We start from the raw sequence: 19,010 nt of genomic DNA, 5'->3' as shown, positions 1-19,010 counted from the left end.
ATGAGCTCAAATGAAACTAACATTCAGATTGCTTTTCTTTGCTATCCACTCTGGCCGGACTCCTGTCTGAAAGTACAGCGTTACATTTTGGTTAAAGTGGCGATGTATGTTTTCATGGTGCTGATGATCCTCACAACAGTTTTTGGGAACCTGCTGATCATCATCTCCATCTCTCACTTCAAACAGCTTCAGTCTCCAACTCATCTGATCGTTCGCTCTCTGGCTGCCAGCGACTGTCTCCTGGGTTCTTTAGTCATGCCAAACAGCATGGTGCGATCTGTTGAAGGCTGCTGGTATCTGGGAGATTTTGTGTGCAAAGTGCATGCTAGTTTAGACACAAGCTTCTGCATCTCCTCTTTACTGCATCTCAGTTTAGTATCTGTTGACAGGTACATGGCCATTTGTGACCCTCTCAGATACAGAATGAGGGTCACAAACAACACTGTGACTGCATTTATTATCTTCATATGGCTGTTTTCATTTGTGTACAGCTTTTCTGTTGTGTTTTCAGGGGTAAATGCAGTTGGACTTGAGATGATTATATTGCAGACTCATTGTGTGGGAAGTTGTGTTTTGTTATTTAACAAGCAATGGGGTATTATATGTCTAATTCTCACATTTTGTCTTCCCGGGACGATCATGAGCTCTCTGTATATGAAAATATTTTATGTTGCCCAAAAACACGCAAAGATTATGTCAGAAAGAGTGACTGGAGGGATGAAGAGCCAAAGCTCTGCTCACAGAGAGAGAAAAGCAGCTAAAACACTGGCCCTTGTCATGGGTGTTTTTTTGTTCTGCTGGCTTCCTTTTTTTACTGTTACTGCTCTTGACCCTTTTTTCAATTTTTTCACCCCAGCTGTTGTTTTTGATGCTGTGATTTGGTTTGGATATTTAAACTCTACTTGTAACCCCTTGATCTATGGTTTTTTCTACCCTTATTTTCAGAGTGCATTTAAGATTCTCATTTCCACTTACATCTGTGGTATCAAGGATTGTAACACTTTGGTATTTTAATGAATAGGGTGCTCAGACTTGTCACTTGTCATTTTCTTCATCACAGTAAGAATTTATTTTTTTTCTCTTTTTTATGGTACAGTTATTTTATCTTTATATTCCAGTGTACAACAGAGCTTAAAAAATACCCTAACCCTGTAAAGCCTGACATTAGAAATCATAGTCATATTTATAGTTTTTGATGAGACGATTTAGACTATATATATATATACACACATACACAAGTTTGCATACAGTATGTGTTTTTGCTGAGTATCTTATTTGATTCCCCAGGCTTCATATAAAATTATATAGTGAGAATATGAATAATGCCAGATCCCTCCATCCGGGATATTAGAAGCGTATTAGTGTATTATGTGTAAGCCAGGTTTAAGAGATAGGTCTTTAATCTAGATTTAAACTGCAAGAGTGTGTCTGCCTCCCGAACAATGTTAGGTAGGTTATTCCAGAGTTTTGGCACTAAATAGGAAAAGGATCTGCCGCTCGCAGTTGATTTTAATATTCTAGGTATTATCAAATAATAGAACGCAGCGGACGTGGAGACCATGCCACTATAGATAAATGGAGGAGTAGCTTCCATCCTCTCTGATGACAGATCAGCCATCCATTGCTCCTGATTGCATTTCATTAGCTTCCTACATGTAATACATTTGTAGATGTGAGATGCAGTGTTGTGCTAGTTACTAAGAAATAGTAATGATTGATTACTTTGGATTTGATTTGATTTTGATTTGATTACTTACACCAAAAAGTAAAGCATTACTGTTATGTATCTGTTATGTATATATACTGTATGGTCTATACAAAAACAAAGTAAAACAGAAACTAATTTTTAAACACTATTTTGGTTAAGTCAGACCAGCACAAACAGAATATTGTATATCACAAGGATTTCTGAAATAAATAACAAAACACTTGAATAATATATTCAGAATCAAAAACTAAAGTGGCTTCTGCATCATCAAAGCTGTTGTGTTGAGCCCTTAAAAATGTTCCTTTCACAGTTTAAGTATGAAAACTATCAACAATGGACAACATAACACAACAAATTTTGAAATAATTAAATGAAAGCAATCTGAATGACTCAGAATCAATTTCGAGAAACATACATATATATATATATATATATATATATATAAATGCTGTTTAAAAATGAAATCTGTTATCATGCTAAGGAGCTGACTAAAAGCCGGCGACTTCACAGTAGAGACAGGCTGCATGTTTTCAACAATGTTTCACCTGTATGAGAAAAACATACAGAGAATCACTTAAGACACTTTGCTGTAGACCCATTCCACATAATTATATTCATTAAAACTCTATGTTAACATGTAGGAACTTGCTGCATGAATAGATTACAGTTTACAAATCCTTGGGAACGGATTGCGAAAGTGTGCACACAGATTATGAATTCGTGGGTACAGATTCAAAAACCAAGGGTACGGTTTACAAAATCTGAGCACACGGATTGGAAATTCGTGGGCTAGGATAGGACATTCGAACCAGAAAGACAGCTTACATTTGACTAAAAGGTTTTTTTCAACTAAACTGAAATAATAAGCATATTTCCACTTTGAGAAACTCGTGTTGCTCTCGCCTTGACTCGCCATGACTGCCACACATACTTAAATAAATGGAAACACGACCACAGTGCGTCTTCTTGTTTACAGTGGTTGGCATCCACCAATCCTAAAATGCGTCGCTGCTGCAAACAGGTTTGGCTGCACTTCAGTCAAAATTTGTAATTTTTTTTAAAAGTAACGGACAATGCACCATATGGTAACGTTAACGGAGTTAATTTATTTAAAAAGTAATGCATTACAGTATTAGTTACTGTCAAAAGTAACTGCGTTACAGTAACGCGGTACTAATAACGCGTTACTGCCCAACACTGGTGAGATGACACTTCAGTACTGCACCCCAGAATCCAAATACCACTAATCCAAAACGAATATATATATATATATATATATATATATATATATATATATATATATATATATATAAATTAAAATATATATAAAAAAAAATTATGCCGGCGCTGATGGACACCATGCTGCGTTGTAACAGGAACATGCCAGCTGAAGATAATGAGGAAATAGCATTACTCCCTTTGCCAAGTGCATTCTAAACAACAAAACAATGGCACACCCTGGAATGAGCCACGTGCCCTGCTTACTCCAAAGTCCCCACTCCAAGGGGATAGGGATGATCACTTCCATTTGGAATTTGCCCCTGAACCATTCGGTACCTACAGTGTATACTCGTATTCGTACATTTTATGAATTGGGTCTGATTTATTTGATTTAATTTTTCTCCTGAGGCATGTTGTTTTTGTAACCAAGGGTTAAACTGGCGAGTGTAGGAGGGGTTATGTCAAATATGGGGTATATATGGAGAAAACCGCTACACCAAGTCCATTTATAATGTTAAAATGTATCAGCATGTTCTATGTTTATCTTTCTTTGGGTATAATAAACTGTTTTCACTAAAATAATTATTTTTATAATTATGTTTATAATTGTAAGCATCTGGATTAGATGTGATGACTTCAAATGAGACTCAAACTGAAAATATGTTTCTCTGCTATCCACTCCGGCCGGACTCCTGTATGAAACTGCATCGTCTTACTGTAGTTAAAGTGGCGATGTATGTTTTCATGGTGCTGTTGATCCTCACAACAGTTTTTGGGAACCTGCTGATCATCATCTCCATCTCTCACTTCAAACAGCTTCAGTCTCCAACTCATCTGATCGTTCGCTCTCTGGCTGCCAGCGACTGTCTCCTGGGTTCTTTGGTCATGCCGTTCAGCATGGTGCGATCTGTTGAAGGCTGCTGGTATTTGGGAGATTTTGTGTGTAAAGTGCATTCTAGTTTAGACATGAGCTTCTGCATCTCCTCAATTCTGCATCTCAGTTTAATATCTGTTGACAGGTACATGGCCATTTGTGACCCTCTGAGGTACAGAATGAGGGTCACAAACAACTCTGTGACTGTATTTACTACTTTCATATGGCTATTTTCATTTGTGTATAGCTTCTCTGTTGTGTTTTCAGGGATAACTGCAGATGGATTGGAGATGCTTATATTGCAGACTTACTGTGTGGGAAGTTGTGTTGTGTTTTTCAATAAACAGTGGGGTATTGTATGTCCAATTCTCACATTTTTCCTTCCCGGGATTATCATGAGCTCTCTGTATTTAAAAATATTCTATGTTGCACGAAAACATGTAAAGGTTATGTCAGAAAGAGTGACTGGAGGGATGAGAAGCCAAAGCTCTGCTCACAGAGAGAGAAAGGCAGCTAAAACTCTGGCCATTGTCATGGGTGTTTTTTTGTTATGTTGGCTGCCATATTTTACTGCTGCGGCTCTCGACCCTTTTTTCAATTTTTGGACCCCAGCCGTTGTTTTTGATGCTTTGTTTTGGTTTGCATATTTCAATTCCACTTGTAACCCATTGATTTATGGATTTTTCTACCCTTGTTTTCAGAAGGCCTTTAAGATTCTCATATCCACTTATATCTGTGGCATCAAGCATTCTAACACCTTGATATTTGAATGAATACTGCTCTCACACTTATTTCAGGCATCACAATAAATTTGTATTTTTAATTTTGCAAATGTGTTTTACTTGAAGCAATGATCTTAATATTTTTTGTAATTTTATGCTGTGATGTGTTATTTGAAAATAAATTATATTTAAAAATCATAAAATCATAAAAAAATTATATATTTTTTACAAATATAATATAATATAATATAATATAATATAATATAATATAATATAATGAACAATTTAAGAGTTTACAGTGAGATGGCTTGGGACAACCATTATGTGTTTTTTTATGTCTAAAACCATCAAACAACTTACTTTTATTATGTTTTGCAACCATCAAAAATTAAATAAAGTCATTCATAATGCGATACGATTCACAATACTGATTTCACAATATGATTTTCTCACAGATTTTCTTAAAGGGATCATATGATTATTTAAAAAAAAACATTATTTTATATATTTGGTGTAATGCAATGTGTTTATGCGGCAGCAACAATATTACAGCAAGAATAAAAGTTAAGTCTTCTTTCTTTGTGTGAACATTTGGGAGGTGTTATGCAAATCTTCCCACACAGTGACGTAGACGTGGGGGTGAGTTTAAACTAGGCATTCTAGGAGGGTATGGACGAGTCTTAACTTTGATAAAGCATATCTCTTTATGAGTTATGAGTTTGAGACTTTAGTCTTTGAAACTTTAGGGATCTTATCTATATCTTATCTTATTTATGATCTCTATCTAACACTCCAAAGAGAAAGGGAAACTTGAAATTGCATCATGACCTCTTTAACAAAATGAGATTTAGGACAAATTATAAATGAAAAGGTGTCCTTTATTATTGCTTGGACAAAATGATGCACATTTCTTTTTGAAATTTAAATATCTAAAATATCAGAATTAAACTGAAATTTTAAAACAAATCCCAAGTCAATTAAATAAATGTCATGGCTGGGTATATGAAAACGATGTGTAAACAAGGGTCTGGGTCCAATTGCAGGTGAAACTTCTCTTTAAAGAACAAAAAGGTGTCAGGTGTTGCTGAAATGAAGGACCCAGATGCAGTAGAAATGCAACAAGAGTTTTATTCAGTGATAAATCGAACTGCTGAATTCCAGATCACAATCCCAGAACTCAATAGCGGGGCTCATAGTCCAAACCGATGTGTTCCAGGCGAGCGATAGTCAGAACCAGGCGATGGTCATTAAAGATGATAACCCAGGAAGATTCAAAGAGATCCACAAATTTAGATAATAATCCAGAGCAAAAATCCAAAAGTCCCGATGGACAGACCACTGGCCAAGTAGCATAGACAGTCCAGACAGCAGTTGAAATAACTGGCATGTGCAAACAAAAAACAAAAGCTCCTCCATGAGAAAGAGACAGATCAAACCTGAGCCCTGACAAAAGGACGACAAGGCGAAACAGAAACAGATCAAACAAGATCTGAAAACCACTCAAACAGGAATGGGGTAATAACTAGAATACACATAAAAAATTACAATTTAGCAATTCAGCCAGGCAGAGTGGTGGGAGTGTGGTTTATAAATAGTCCAAGACAATGAGGAACAGCTGAGGGTGTGATAAGTGACCAGGTGTATGGAGTTTGGGGAATGGAGTCTGGCAAATGGCTGGACTTCCTGACAATAAATGAATTATACAAATATAAGAAATCTCTTCATATGAACCAACTAAGGCTTTGCCTGTGTCTTTTCCATTCAAAAATAAGAGGCAACCACAGCATTTTATTCCAGATCCAGACAAAGATTCTGCATGCACACGGCATAAGCAGTTTTTAATTTAAACAGGTGTCAATGGCGATGTGAACAGGTCTTTAGCAGTATGAAGCAAATAATGTGCAGTGTGAATGAAGCTTAAAGGGGTCATGAAATGCATTTTTAATTTTTAATTTTTAAGGTGCACTTGTAATGTTTGTACATAAATATTGTCAATTTAGAAATAAAAGGCCATTTACTACCCTGACACTCGTTGTGTTTGCTGGGAGACTTTCTGTAAACGCCCACTACTGATTGGGTAATATCTTCACATTTGAAACAAGTACAGTATTAGATGTGGAGCCTCTTGAAAACTTTTACTACGTTTTAACTATTACAGCTGTCGAAATTAACTACCCTTGTGAAAAATAATTGCACAAGTATACTTTTATAAATTGTACTTATTGCAGAAATAATATATTCTAATTCACACATAAGTGCAAATTAAATATGTTATTTTCAGTGCTTGAATGCATTGTATTTGTAACTAACTTCAAATGTATCACATTTTAAAGTGATATTAAATGCAATTAGTTTAACTTATGAGTGATTTTTTTAAACCACTTAACTGGGACTTTTTAGTACATCTTTATATTTACTTTCATAATTGCTTATAGTGTCTTTAAAATATGGTTATAGTGTACTACTAATGTACTGACAATCAATTAATGTTAACTTCACATACTTTAATGTCAGTTAACAATACACTTGTGAATTAAATGTAACACTTTCGACACGTAAATGCTTGTTATTTGAAAATGATTTGCAAATATATTACAGTTTAAAATTATATTGAATGCAATTGGTTGAACTTTTGAGTGATATCTTTTAAACTCTTAAGTGGGGCTAATATATTTTATATGCACTTTGAAATAGTATATGTATAAGCAATTAATGTGAACTAAAATATACTAATTTCAATGTATTAATTACCTAGTTACAATCAAAACAAACACAAAATGGAAAACATAATTCTGTATGATGTATAAGATTGTTTCCTCATTGGGGACCTAAAAATGTCCACAAGGTCAATACAGTTTACTGGTATTACTGTCCTTGTTGAGTCATTTGGTCTTCATAATGCATAGGATTACTAACACACAAACTTAATGCCAAAAAAAAAAAAAAAATAGATATTTTCATGTAAACTGAATGAGACCTTATTGAAAAACATTACCAAACTGTGTTAATGGTACCCCCGGTTTCATGGACAAGGCTTGAGAGCAGCCCCAGACTAAAATGTAATTCTATAATTATGCTTTGGCAATACTGTGCAAGTCAGTAAAGCTATTTGAATTGAATTGAATGTAATTCTGAGCTATTTCAACTGAAAGAAACTTGCTCAGACTGGTCTTTAAAAATATCAGTGCCTTTGTTTTGTCTCAAGATGCACACCAGTCATGTGTGGCATTAATGAAAATGACTTAAATGTCCTAACTGAACTATGGCCTAATCTTGGCTAAGAGCAAGACTTGTCTGTGAAACAAGGCTATAAATTCTCAAACCTTTACTAACACCAACATTAAACAGGACCGAAAGGTTTCTTATAAAATCTTACTCCAGAATACGTGAATGCAAGTTTAACTAAATAAAAAAATAAAAATAAAAAAACTCCAAATGAACTTACTGGGTTTGTCAGTGTTCGGGAAGCTCTTCATCGGCAGTAAACTTCAAATGTCATGGAGCTGCACACCATCTCTCCACATGCAGTCTCTGTGAAACGTAAATTTTCCAAAGAGAGAAAGTCTAAAAATAATTCCTTGAGGAAAGAAAGAAGATCAATTGTAATAAAATATATCCAGTCATTATAAATGGTTCAGCTGAGTGAAAGCCATTGACACAGTTGCAGTCCAAATTTTATATACACCTTGCGGTCTCTGAAAATTAATAATTTAAGCAGTAAGAGTGTAGAGGGGTAGAATCATAAACAAAAAAATAATAATTTCTGCCCTGAAAAAGCAGTTTATTCTACAAGGTGTATGTAAACTTTTGACCACATCTGCATCACCTAAGAGATGAATAACCTCAATCATCAGGGCAACATCATAGTAAAATGCTGGGAGATGTTCCTTCAGATTTCCTACAAACACCATATTTCCTGATCGCACCATTTTCACTGACACTGGGCTTTAAAAATAGATTAAAAAATATAACTTTATCAATTACCCAAATGTATTTTGTACCCAAATCTATGAAAATGAAGAAAAGTGCCTTTTTTTTCATCATTTAGTTAGCTATATGAAAAGGTTACTGAATTACATTATTCTGCCTGACATCTCCTTTTGTAAGTCATATGGATAAGAAACGAAATAACGGTAAGTGATAAGTGATAAGACGTTTTATTTTTGAATAAACTATTTTATTCACAACATACCTTAAAATACCTTAAAGGGTTATGATAATCAAAACAGTCCTGTGCTTGTTCAAGTTTTGATCTCTGCCAACCAAACCAACACTTAAATGAAATATTTATAGAATGAATATATATTTTTGGGTGAGCTATTAGACCCCAGCTAAAGCACAAGATAAAATGCAATAGAGGTGTGACATGCATTCATTTTCTGTGTGCTGTTAACATTATTCTAAACTATTTTATAATGAATCCCAAAATACAACCAAGTCAATGTTAAGTCAAACACAGGAGTGTTGATACTGCATGACGTTCGAAGCTTCAAACATCATCAATTACATGGTATTGTCATTTGATACAAGCATTGGCACAGTGTGTGATACAATAGTGCTTTGAAAACCAATCAATCAATTTGAGTATCAATTGTCCCATTTCTATTATAGTATTTTACAGTTATGATACAAAATATAAAGATTAAATTTACAGTGCCTTCATAAACTGAAAACGCAAAAGTACCACATTTTGTAGATATGGAGTAAATGAAATCAAGCTGGATTTTATGCAGAAAAACCATCTTGCTAACTTGAAACCCTTGGTATCATAATAACGCCTTCCCAAATAGTAAATTTGAACTTCCCAGGAGGACTTGAGCTCACCATTAGTCACAGTCTGGAGCCTACAGACTTGGAGCATCTAAAGGGACATATTTAATGGGAGATAAAGTATTTAAGTGCATTTGTGTTAGCTTGAAAAACTTTTGTGTTTATTTCAGACAATAAGTAATAACTATTTAAAGTATAAATTCCACGCATTCTGGGTAGATTTTTATTTAATTTTTTATCACTCGTGTTCATGTTGATTTTTGTGACTACGGGTAACACTGACAGATGTAGGAGGGTTAACTTGACTCTCAGAGTATAAATTGACAAGCTTGAGCTACTCTGAGTCCATTTAACTAATTATTTTGGGTGGGCATGTACTGTATTTATGTTAATCTTTCTTTGCATATTTGTCTTTACCATGCGATTATTTTTAAAATAATTCTAGGCACAGTTTGGTCAATATTTGAGTGCCTTTTTACATTTACAAAACAAATATTGTGTTTAAGTCTTGCATATCAGTCACTATTTGATGCAGACGTGATGATTGCAAATGGAACTGATATTGAGAATGTGTTTCTCTGCTATCCTCTTCTGCCGGACTCCTGTCCCAGAGCTCATCGACTTCCCATCCTTAAAGTGGCGATGTATGTTTTCATGGTGCTGATGATCCTCACAACGGTTTTTGGAAACCTACTGGTAATCATCTCCATCTCTCACTTCAAACAGCTTCGGTCTCCAACTCATCTGATCGTTCAGTCGCTGGCAGCTTGCGACTGTCTCCTGGGTTTTTTGGTCATGCCGTACAGCATGGTGCGATCTGTTGAAGGCTGCTGGTATCTGGGAGATGTTGTGTGTAAAGTGCATTCTAGTTTGGATATGACTTTCAGCATCTCTTCCATACTACATCTCAGTTTAATTGCTATTGACAGGTACTGGGCCATTTGTGACCCTCTCAGATACAGAATGAGGGTCACAAACAACACTGTCACTGTATTTCTTACCTTCACATGGCTGTTTTCGTTTGTGTACAGCTTTTCTGTTGTGTTTACAGGGGTAAACAATGTTGGTTTAGAAGAACTTATATTGCAGATTTCTTGTTTTGGCGGCTGTGTTTTGTTTTTTAACAAAGAATGGGGATTAATTTGTGCACTTTTTGTGTTTCTGATCCCAGGAACTATCATGAGCTCACTGTACATGAGCATCTTCAATGTTGTGAAAAAACATGTCAAAGTCCTGTCAGAGAAAGTGTCTGTTGCCCCTTCTGTAGGCAGTAATAACCAAACCTCTTCACAGAGAGAGGGGAAAGCAGCTAAAACTCTGGCCATTGTCATGGGTGTTTTTTATCTCTGCTGGTTGCCTTTTTTTACTGCCACTGCTATTGACCCTTTCCTTAATTTTGTAACTCCTGTTGATGTTTTTGATGCTCTGGTTTGGTTTGGATATTTTAACTCCACTTGCAACCCCTTGATCTATGGCTTTTTCTATCCCCGCTTCCAGAAGGCCTTTAAGGTTCTAATATCCACTTATATCTGTGGCATCAGTGAGTCACACACCTTGACATTTCAATGAATATGAAATTATATCACCTTTACCACACAATTTCATCTTTTAATTAAATATCTATGCATGAATAAATATTTGCCACATGTTAAGGTTTAATGACAATATTTAATTTATTTTTCATCCAGGATGAATATTGTGTTACTTTTTATAGTAACATTTATACATGAATCAATACTGTGCGTATTTCTAAGATTTAACATCAAAGACAATTTTATTGTAATGCATTTCAACACCCGTTAGTCCAAACATGATTAAAAAAACTTTTTTTTTCTTGAACACTAATAAAAATTTTTTAGCCCATCATAAGCATGTTGATGGGGCATCCAGTCTTTTATATTAGATGTAAGAAAATGTTAATAATTTGTACCAATACCTCAAAAATGGTTTCTTAAATATAGGTAAAATGTGGAAGTTGTTCCTAGATATGGAAATAATGTCTGTATGTTCCTCTTTCAGGAAAAAAAAGCATAGTTCTTTTTTTGTTGTTGTTTGTGATTCACGACCAAATATCTCTTACATTTTAAGTAAAATAAATAAATAAATACATATAAAAATAGGCTATTATGTTATTAAGTTAATGACTACTAATATTGTATCATGTGTCCATGTTGAAGTAAAGTGGGTTGACATGATGTGAGATCACTGTGACAGTAAACCACACTCTGGGACACTGTTTCATAAACGTAGATGAATGACTTAACAGTGAGAGCTACTCACCTTTGAGAATCACACTGTCATTAAAAGTGAGAAATATCATAAGTCCTCTGGGTACTGTTATTGGCATAAAACAAACATTGCATCATAACTGGTGTGTGTATGTGTAGAACGACTGAGTGACATATGTGGAAGTTCAAACATTGTAATCAATTGCTGCAAAATATTAAATTACAACTGAATATAACTGTACTCTGTATATACAGTAGTACTTGATATAGGACACAACAATGACACCAGAGACACGAGACGTATCTTAAAACTGTTAAAAAGCATTTAAAAATCCTTTCTAATTATTATCATTGCAATTTTCATGACACAAGTAAAGTTCTTTTTTTTTCGTCTTTCGTTAATCAAAAAGTCATTCAAATAAAGAAATATTAAGCCCAGAGTCGATTATTCAAAAATAACTGTTTTGATCTGATCATAGCCTAAAAGAGTCATGGGTCTGAGTGCAGTTATTTGATAGCACTATTGTATATAGCACGTTTTATATTGTAGACATATTGGAGATTAATTCTAATGAACATGCCACTACAAATAAAACCATTACATTAAAATACATTTAATACAGTGTATTTAAATAATTTCTGCAGCGTTCAAATTCTTGTTTATGTCAGACTGTGGCAACAGCAGTGAGGATGGTCACTTATCGCTCACATAATGCACCATATAATGGGAAAACATATTGTTTTATGACATGATATGTCGTTATTACGAGAAAAATATGTTGTTTTAACTAGATATTTATATTGTTTTTATTACATAACATCTCGTTATTACGAGAAAAGATGTCATTATAATGAGAAAACATCTTATTACGAGAAAAGATGTGGTTGTAACAAGAAAACATCATAATTACTGACCCACTTTATATTAGGTGGCCTTAACTACTATGTACTTACATAAAAAAAATAAGTACAATGTACGTAATGTGTTCATATTGTATTGTAAAACACTTTTGCTGCTATTGAGGTGGGATAGGGGTAAGGTTAGGGAGAGGGTTGGAGATATGGGTAAGTTTAAGGGTGGGTTAAGGTGTAAAGTATGGGTCAACAGTGTAATTATAAATGTAATTACAGAAATTAAATAAAGATGTAATTACATGTAGTTTAAATATAAGTACAATGTAAAAAACATGTACACAATAAGTACATTGTACTAAATTATTAATTAAAATGTAAGTACATAGTAGTTAAGGCCACTTAATACAAAGTGGGTCCATAATTACTAGACATCATTATTACTAGAAAAGATGACGTTTTAAGGAGAAAACATCTCGTTATTACAAGAAAAGATGTCGTTTTAATGAGAAAACACTTCTTTATTATGAGAAAAGATGTGGTTTTACCGAGAAAACATCTTGTTATTACCAGAAAAGATGTCGTTTTAACGTAAAAAAAAAATCTCGTTATTATGAGAAAAGATGTCGTTTTAACGAGAAAAGTTGACGTTAAAATGACATATCATCTCGTTATTATGACATATTTGAGTGGGAAAAAAATGTGTGTGGCAACAATGTGTCACCATACACTATAGTCCCACACTATCGAACTCAGTAATTTCTCTGGTGGAAATAAAGGATCGCTGTTTGGTTCCTCTGTCGTGTGTAGCCTCCGTGTCTCTGATAAGCACAGCATTTTAAGCTGGTGCACCGCTAGTATAACTTTGTTTTCATTTTGTGCAAGTTTGCAACTGTTTCGTTCCATGCAACAGAAACACTCGGTGTAGCGTGGCCTTTACGATTAATTAACCGTGGCGTTTTAAAGCGCGGTTAATCGTGAAACCGTTTAATCGCTGCATCCCTAACCTCAATTACTTAGGAGACATTCTTGTCTAAATCTGCTCTGTGTCAGGGTTGGCAAGGGAGGAACTCAGGTGCAGACAGGAAGTAACTAAACACAAGATTTATTTAACAAAAAGGGAAAACAAAAACCCACGAGGGGGAAAACACTGACTAGGAAAAATACAAAATAACTGAACAGGACTGAGTTAACGAGATAAACAAAGACTCAAAGCACGGGAACACTAACTATAAACAAACACTCACGGTAATACAAACACTTCTTCAGGAACAATCACAATCACAAATGTGGAACAGTTAGAGGAAACAGTCACAATGAACCGACGCAAGACAGAGCACACTAGGAGATCTAAATAGGGGAACAATTAAGACACGACAGGTGACACAGATAGGACAATCACGACAAGACTAGGATAACAAGGGGGGCGGGGCAAGGGAACGAGACAACACAAGCACATGGCCCAAAGACAAGGCCATGTGCTTGTACACAAAACACGGGTCTGCCATGATCCTGCCTCAAGACTAGGAAAAATCAAGGACACGAGGGCAGAATCATGACAGAACCTCTCCCTTAAGGAGCGGCTTCCAGACGCTCCTCAAGGGGAGATCAAACACGGGACATGACTGACATGACAGACTGGGACACAGACACAAACCAACAAGACATGACAAATAACAACAAAGGCAAACATGAGTACACAACAGCAGGGTTAGGGTGACAAATCAAAAAAAACAAACAGGGAAGGGGAGGAGGCGGAACCACAAAGTTCATGGGGGACAGACCAGGGTGGGTGGGTGGGGCAGGAGTCTTAGGAGGGCGGGCCGAAGGCTGACGACGAGGGGTCCGGGCAGGTCTGGGTGGTGAGGGGTGGGAAGGGGTCTCGGGACAACTGACAGAGGACATGACAGGAGGGGTCACTGGACACGGGGCAACCTCTACAGGACGAGGGGCTACATTGACTGGACGAGGGCGACAACAGCTGGACGAGGGACGACTATATCAACGGGACGCGGGGGGACAACAGGACACATGACCACATCTACTGGACACGGGGGGACAACAGGACACGGGGGGACAACGGCTGGACACTCGGGATTTCTGGGGACAGGGTCAGGGGACAAGACAGGACTGACGGGGACTTCTAATATTTGAACAAGACGGGACAAATAATCAGACAAAGCTTTAGCAGCTATGATAACTGGCATATCCTTACGAGATGAGACAGACTGTACTAGAGTTTCTGCTGCAGAGTCGGCCGCGGCTCTCTCCTCCGCTCTCACGACTGCAGACTTGAATACAGCTCTCTTCTTTGCCGGCTCGGGCACGCCAGCGCTCACCGCTGCTGGCTCGGGCACGCTCACCGTTGCTGGCTCGGGCACGCTCACCGCTGCTGGCTCGGTCATGCCAGCGCTCTCCGCTGCTGGCATGGGCACGCCAGCGCTCACCGCTGCTGGCACGGGCACGCCAGCGCTCACCGCTGCTGGCACGGGCACGCCAGCGCTCACCGCTGCTGGCTCAGGAGACCTCGCCAACTCAGGAGGAGACAGGGTCACAGGACCGGCAGGCCCCTTCTTCTTCCTCTTCCTCCTTGGGCGCGGTGCAGAGGCCACAGCTGGGTCAGAGGCGGGTTGGGGGAGTTTGGTCTCGGGCAGGGCAGCCTCGGACGCCGAAGACTCTGAAGCTGACTCCCATGAAAACCGTCTCCCTCGCTTGTTGGGGAGACTGAAGGTAGTGGGAGGTGCCTCAGGATCTTGGGAGGGACTTGCCTGATCCCCCAGGGTTGCCACGGCCAGGACACGACCCTCTGGGATCGTTGGCAGCTGGGTAGGTGGAGGGGACCTCTGTGGCTCCTCCTGGGAGAGACTCTCCCACAGCCGGGCATAATTGCGGAGGATCCACTCCCCCTCGGGCGAGTAGGGGAGGGTGACCCCCTTCCTCTCGGTGGGGGATGACGTCCAGCACTGCCTCCGGAACTCCGCTTGACGCTGAAGCTCAGAGGCCCTCCTGCCTGCTGAGTTCCTTGGTGGTCGGTTCATTCTGTCAGGGTTGGCAAGGGAGGAACTCAGGTGCAGACAGGAAGTAACTAAACACAAGATTTATTTAACAAAAAGGGAAAACAAAAACCCACGAGGGGGAAAACACTGACTAGGAAAAATACAAAATAACTGAACAGGACTGAGTTAACGAGATAAACAAAGACTCAAAGCACGGGAACACTAACTATAAACAAACACTCACGGTAATACAAACACTTCTTCAGGAACAATCACAATCACAAATGTGGAACAGTTAGAGGAAACAGTCACAATGAACCGACGCAAGACAGAGCACACTAGGAGATCTAAATAGGGGAACAATTAAGACACGACAGGTGACACAGATAGGACAATCACGACAAGACTAGGATAACAAGGGGGGCGGGGCAAGGGAACGAGACAACACAAGCACATGGCCCAAAGACAAGGCCATGTGCTTGTACACAAAACACGGGTCTGCCATGATCCTGCCTCAAGACTAGGAAAAATCAAGGACACGAGGGCAGAATCATGACACTCTGGCGGTGAAACAACAGAGGACTGATAACAGTCACTCAGGACGGGTCTATTGTAATACACTAGTCCAGTATGTGTTGAAATGCTACTGTCAATCAAACTATCATGGGAGGGGCCTGTCTGTGTGACGTCACAACAGGTATCTGAGATCAACTCAATTTGGGAAAGGGGTAAAGATTTTAGTAGATAAAAAAAAAAAAACACTCGGTGGATTATTAATCATTATAGGGTGGTTGTGTACACTGCCAACACACATTTCAGTTCAAACAACTTGTAAAAGTGCATGTAGCATCCGATGACCCATTAAAGATAAATCATGGTGCACAAAGACCCCATTAGTACCTTAAAAGGCATTTAATAAACTGGAAAACTGAATAATCTTAATTAAGTTTTTAATGGATGACTTCCAGTTTTGTTGCAAGTGACATGATGAATTTGAGGCTTGAGCGGGATTCGAACTTGTGTCCCTGATGTGTAATGTATTAAGCAACACATAGCTTATACATGCTTTAAGTCAGTTTACATTTGAACATATCTCTTATGATTCTTAAACAACATTATTTAATAGAGTAACATGAAATAAACTTGAAAAATGTAGGTACAAATTATGTAGTCAAAGGCTTTCACAAGTAGAGCACAGGCACCTCATTATAAAGTGACCTTATATTTTAATATATCGGTAGATAATTGTCTCTCCCAGCAGTAGAGAATCGTTCACAATCTACACACATCGGCTTCATCGCTGACGAACAATGGAAGTCATGTGAAAGTTTCCCTACAACGGACTGTCTATAAATATCACCTCATCCAGAACTCTCTTCTGTCTTAAAGTTACTCATGGAAAAAAAACGCTGCAAATGATTCATTGTGTGACTGAACTCTCTGAAAGAATCAAACTTAATCACGAATACATTAAAAGCTTTTTGCAATCCGTTGGCTGATTAGATCAAAAGAGTGTTTCATTTGCTGATCATGGCATCGATAGTTTAAACAGCTATGAAAGCTCAAATATTATAAAGAAAATCGACTCTCAGGTTGATATGCGGTAATCTACATCATCAGAAAAGGGTTTATCAGTAATATTTTACTCGGTCACAGCAGTATTTAAAATAAAAACATTAGAAATGAAAAAATAAAAAAGACCTTTTTATTTTTATTTTTGGTGCCACACAATTTTTTGCTTATTCAAATATGTTTATGCCAGTAAGGGCGTTACCCTTTTTGGACTCTTGAGTATATATATAACCCAAACTAGGTTACTGATTCCATACATGTTCTTATGTGCATTTACTGTATATATATATGATCGTTTTCTTCATATTTTGGTCTCTCTGACTGTGGTTGATTATCTGTGCTTTTACATTTACCAAGTAAATATTGTTTTGATCTTGCATACCATAATATTAGTAATGACTTCAAATGAAACTGACATTCACCCTGAGAATGTGTTTCTCTGCTATCCACTCCGGCCGGACTCCTGTATGAAACTGCACCGTCTTACTGTAGTTAAAGTGGCGATGTATGTTTTCATGGTGCTGATGATCCTCACAACAGTTTTTGGGAACCTGCTGATCATCATCTCCATCTCTCACTTCAAACAGCTTCAGTCTCCAACTCATCTGATCGTTCGCTCTCTGGCTGCCAGCGACTGTCTCCTGGGTTCTTTGGTCATGCCGTTCAGCATGGTGCGATCTGTTGAAGGCTGCTGGTATTTGGGAGATGTTGTGTGTAAAGTGCATTCTAGTTTGGACATGACTTTCAGCATCTCTTCTTTAATACATCTCAGTTTAATATCTGTCGACAGGTACATGGCCATTTGTGACCCTCTGAGGTACAGAATGAGGGTCACAAACAACATTGTGTCTGTACTGACTACCTTCACATGGCTTTTTTCATTTCTCTACAGCTTTTCTATTGTGTTTTCAGGGGTAAACAAAATTGGCTTGGAGTCGGTCATCATGCAGGTTTACTGTGTGGGAAGTTGTGTTTTGTTTTTTAACAAACAGTGGGGTCTTATATGTTCCCTTCTCACATTCTTTCTTCCCGGGACGATCATGAGCTCTCTGTATATGAAAATCTTCCATGTTGCACGAAAACACGCAAAGCATATGTCAGAAAGAGTGACTGTGTTGGCAACAAGGGGGTTGAAGAGCCAAAGCTCTGATGAAAGAGATGGAAAGGCAGCTAAAACTCTGGCCATTGTCATGGGTGTTTTTTATCTCTGCTGGTTGCCTTTTTTTACCGCCACTGCTGTAGATCCTTTCCTCAATTTCGTGACTCCTGGTGATGTTTTTGATGCTTTGGTTTGGTTTGGATACTTTAATTCCACTTGTAACCCACTGATATATGGTTTCTTCTATCCTCGCTTTCAGAAAGCTTTTAAAATTCTCATATCCACTTATATCTGTGCCTGCAATGACTCGAGCACCTTTGATACTTGAATCAATTTAAATTTGTTCATTAAAAATAAGCATGTTAATGCTATTGTAAGAATCTGGCCTGACATGCATTTCCTCTAAAGGTCTCCACAAACACATTAACTATCTGGATTACTGAAATATTGACAAACCTAAAATAATTATATTTAGTTGTAAAAAATAAAATGCTTTTTACTGCAAATACTGGTGTTTATGTCAAACGCAGAAGTTATTTTAGCTTTGATTTCATATAGGTCATTATTGTTTTTTGTAATAATTATCAATAAAGTTGTTTAATGCTTAATGTTGGGTTTACATAACTAAGTATAATGCATGTTTTTACTATTAACTATTAATATAAAAAAGTAACATTTTCTTTGCAGAATTCTGTCTAAAGTATTCATAAATCACAGTCCCGTCTTATTCAGATAAAACTGTATTATTTAGACTGCAATGCATGTTTGAGCAGTCCTAACTAAAAGCAATTTGCATTGACATATATTAAAATAGGTCAGTGACATTGTTTTATCTCAGGATGCACACCAGAAATAATTTTCAGCCCTGCAATCAACATTGAGTATAGGTTTGTGTATGGCAAATTTATGAAAGCTATTTAATTGTCCTAATTCTTTCCTGGCTTAATCTGAACCATCTACAAAACCAG

At 37.3% G+C, this 19,010-nt stretch overlaps 4 protein-coding genes across 4 annotated transcripts; all 4 read left to right on the top strand.

Annotated features, from left to right (window-relative positions):
- On the top strand, nucleotides 1-1,014 carry LOC127938516 (trace amine-associated receptor 4-like). Its single transcript, XM_052535179.1, has one exon. It carries the CDS (start codon nucleotides 1-3, stop codon nucleotides 1,012-1,014), a length of 1,014 nt encoding a protein of 337 aa, XP_052391139.1.
- Nucleotides 1,015-3,559: 2,545 nt separating this feature from the next.
- Nucleotides 3,560-4,576, top strand: LOC127938513 (trace amine-associated receptor 4-like). Its single transcript, XM_052535177.1, has one exon. The coding sequence runs from the start codon at nucleotides 3,560-3,562 to the stop codon at nucleotides 4,574-4,576; it is 1,017 nt and encodes a 338-aa protein (XP_052391137.1).
- A 5,259-nt stretch (nucleotides 4,577-9,835) lies between these two features.
- On the top strand, nucleotides 9,836-10,864 carry LOC127938509 (trace amine-associated receptor 4-like). The gene has a single exon (XM_052535173.1). The coding sequence runs from the start codon at nucleotides 9,836-9,838 to the stop codon at nucleotides 10,862-10,864; it is 1,029 nt and encodes a 342-aa protein (XP_052391133.1).
- Nucleotides 10,865-17,338: 6,474 nt separating this feature from the next.
- LOC127938582 (trace amine-associated receptor 4-like) lies at nucleotides 17,339-18,370 on the top strand. Its single transcript, XM_052535293.1, has one exon. It carries the CDS (start codon nucleotides 17,339-17,341, stop codon nucleotides 18,368-18,370), a length of 1,032 nt encoding a protein of 343 aa, XP_052391253.1.
- Nucleotides 18,371-19,010: the final 640 nt, after the last annotated feature.

The sequence above is a fragment of the Carassius gibelio genome, chromosome A20 (genome assembly GCF_023724105.1).
Source record: "Carassius gibelio isolate Cgi1373 ecotype wild population from Czech Republic chromosome A20, carGib1.2-hapl.c, whole genome shotgun sequence".
Classification (NCBI taxonomy): Eukaryota; Metazoa; Chordata; class Actinopteri; order Cypriniformes; family Cyprinidae; genus Carassius; species Carassius gibelio.
The sequence above is the reverse complement of the archived record's forward strand: the minus strand, read 5'-3'. Positions and strand labels throughout refer to the sequence as shown.

What these genes read in the sequence shown, in the direction of transcription:
- LOC127938516 (XM_052535179.1), top strand. Translation starts at nt 1, where the DNA reads ATGAGCTCAAATGAAACTAACATTCAGATTGCTTTTCTTTGCTATCCA.
- LOC127938513 (XM_052535177.1), top strand. Translation starts at nt 3,560, where the DNA reads ATGACTTCAAATGAGACTCAAACTGAAAATATGTTTCTCTGCTATCCA.
- LOC127938509 (XM_052535173.1), top strand. Translation starts at nt 9,836, where the DNA reads ATGATTGCAAATGGAACTGATATTGAGAATGTGTTTCTCTGCTATCCT.
- LOC127938582 (XM_052535293.1), top strand. Translation starts at nt 17,339, where the DNA reads ATGACTTCAAATGAAACTGACATTCACCCTGAGAATGTGTTTCTCTGC.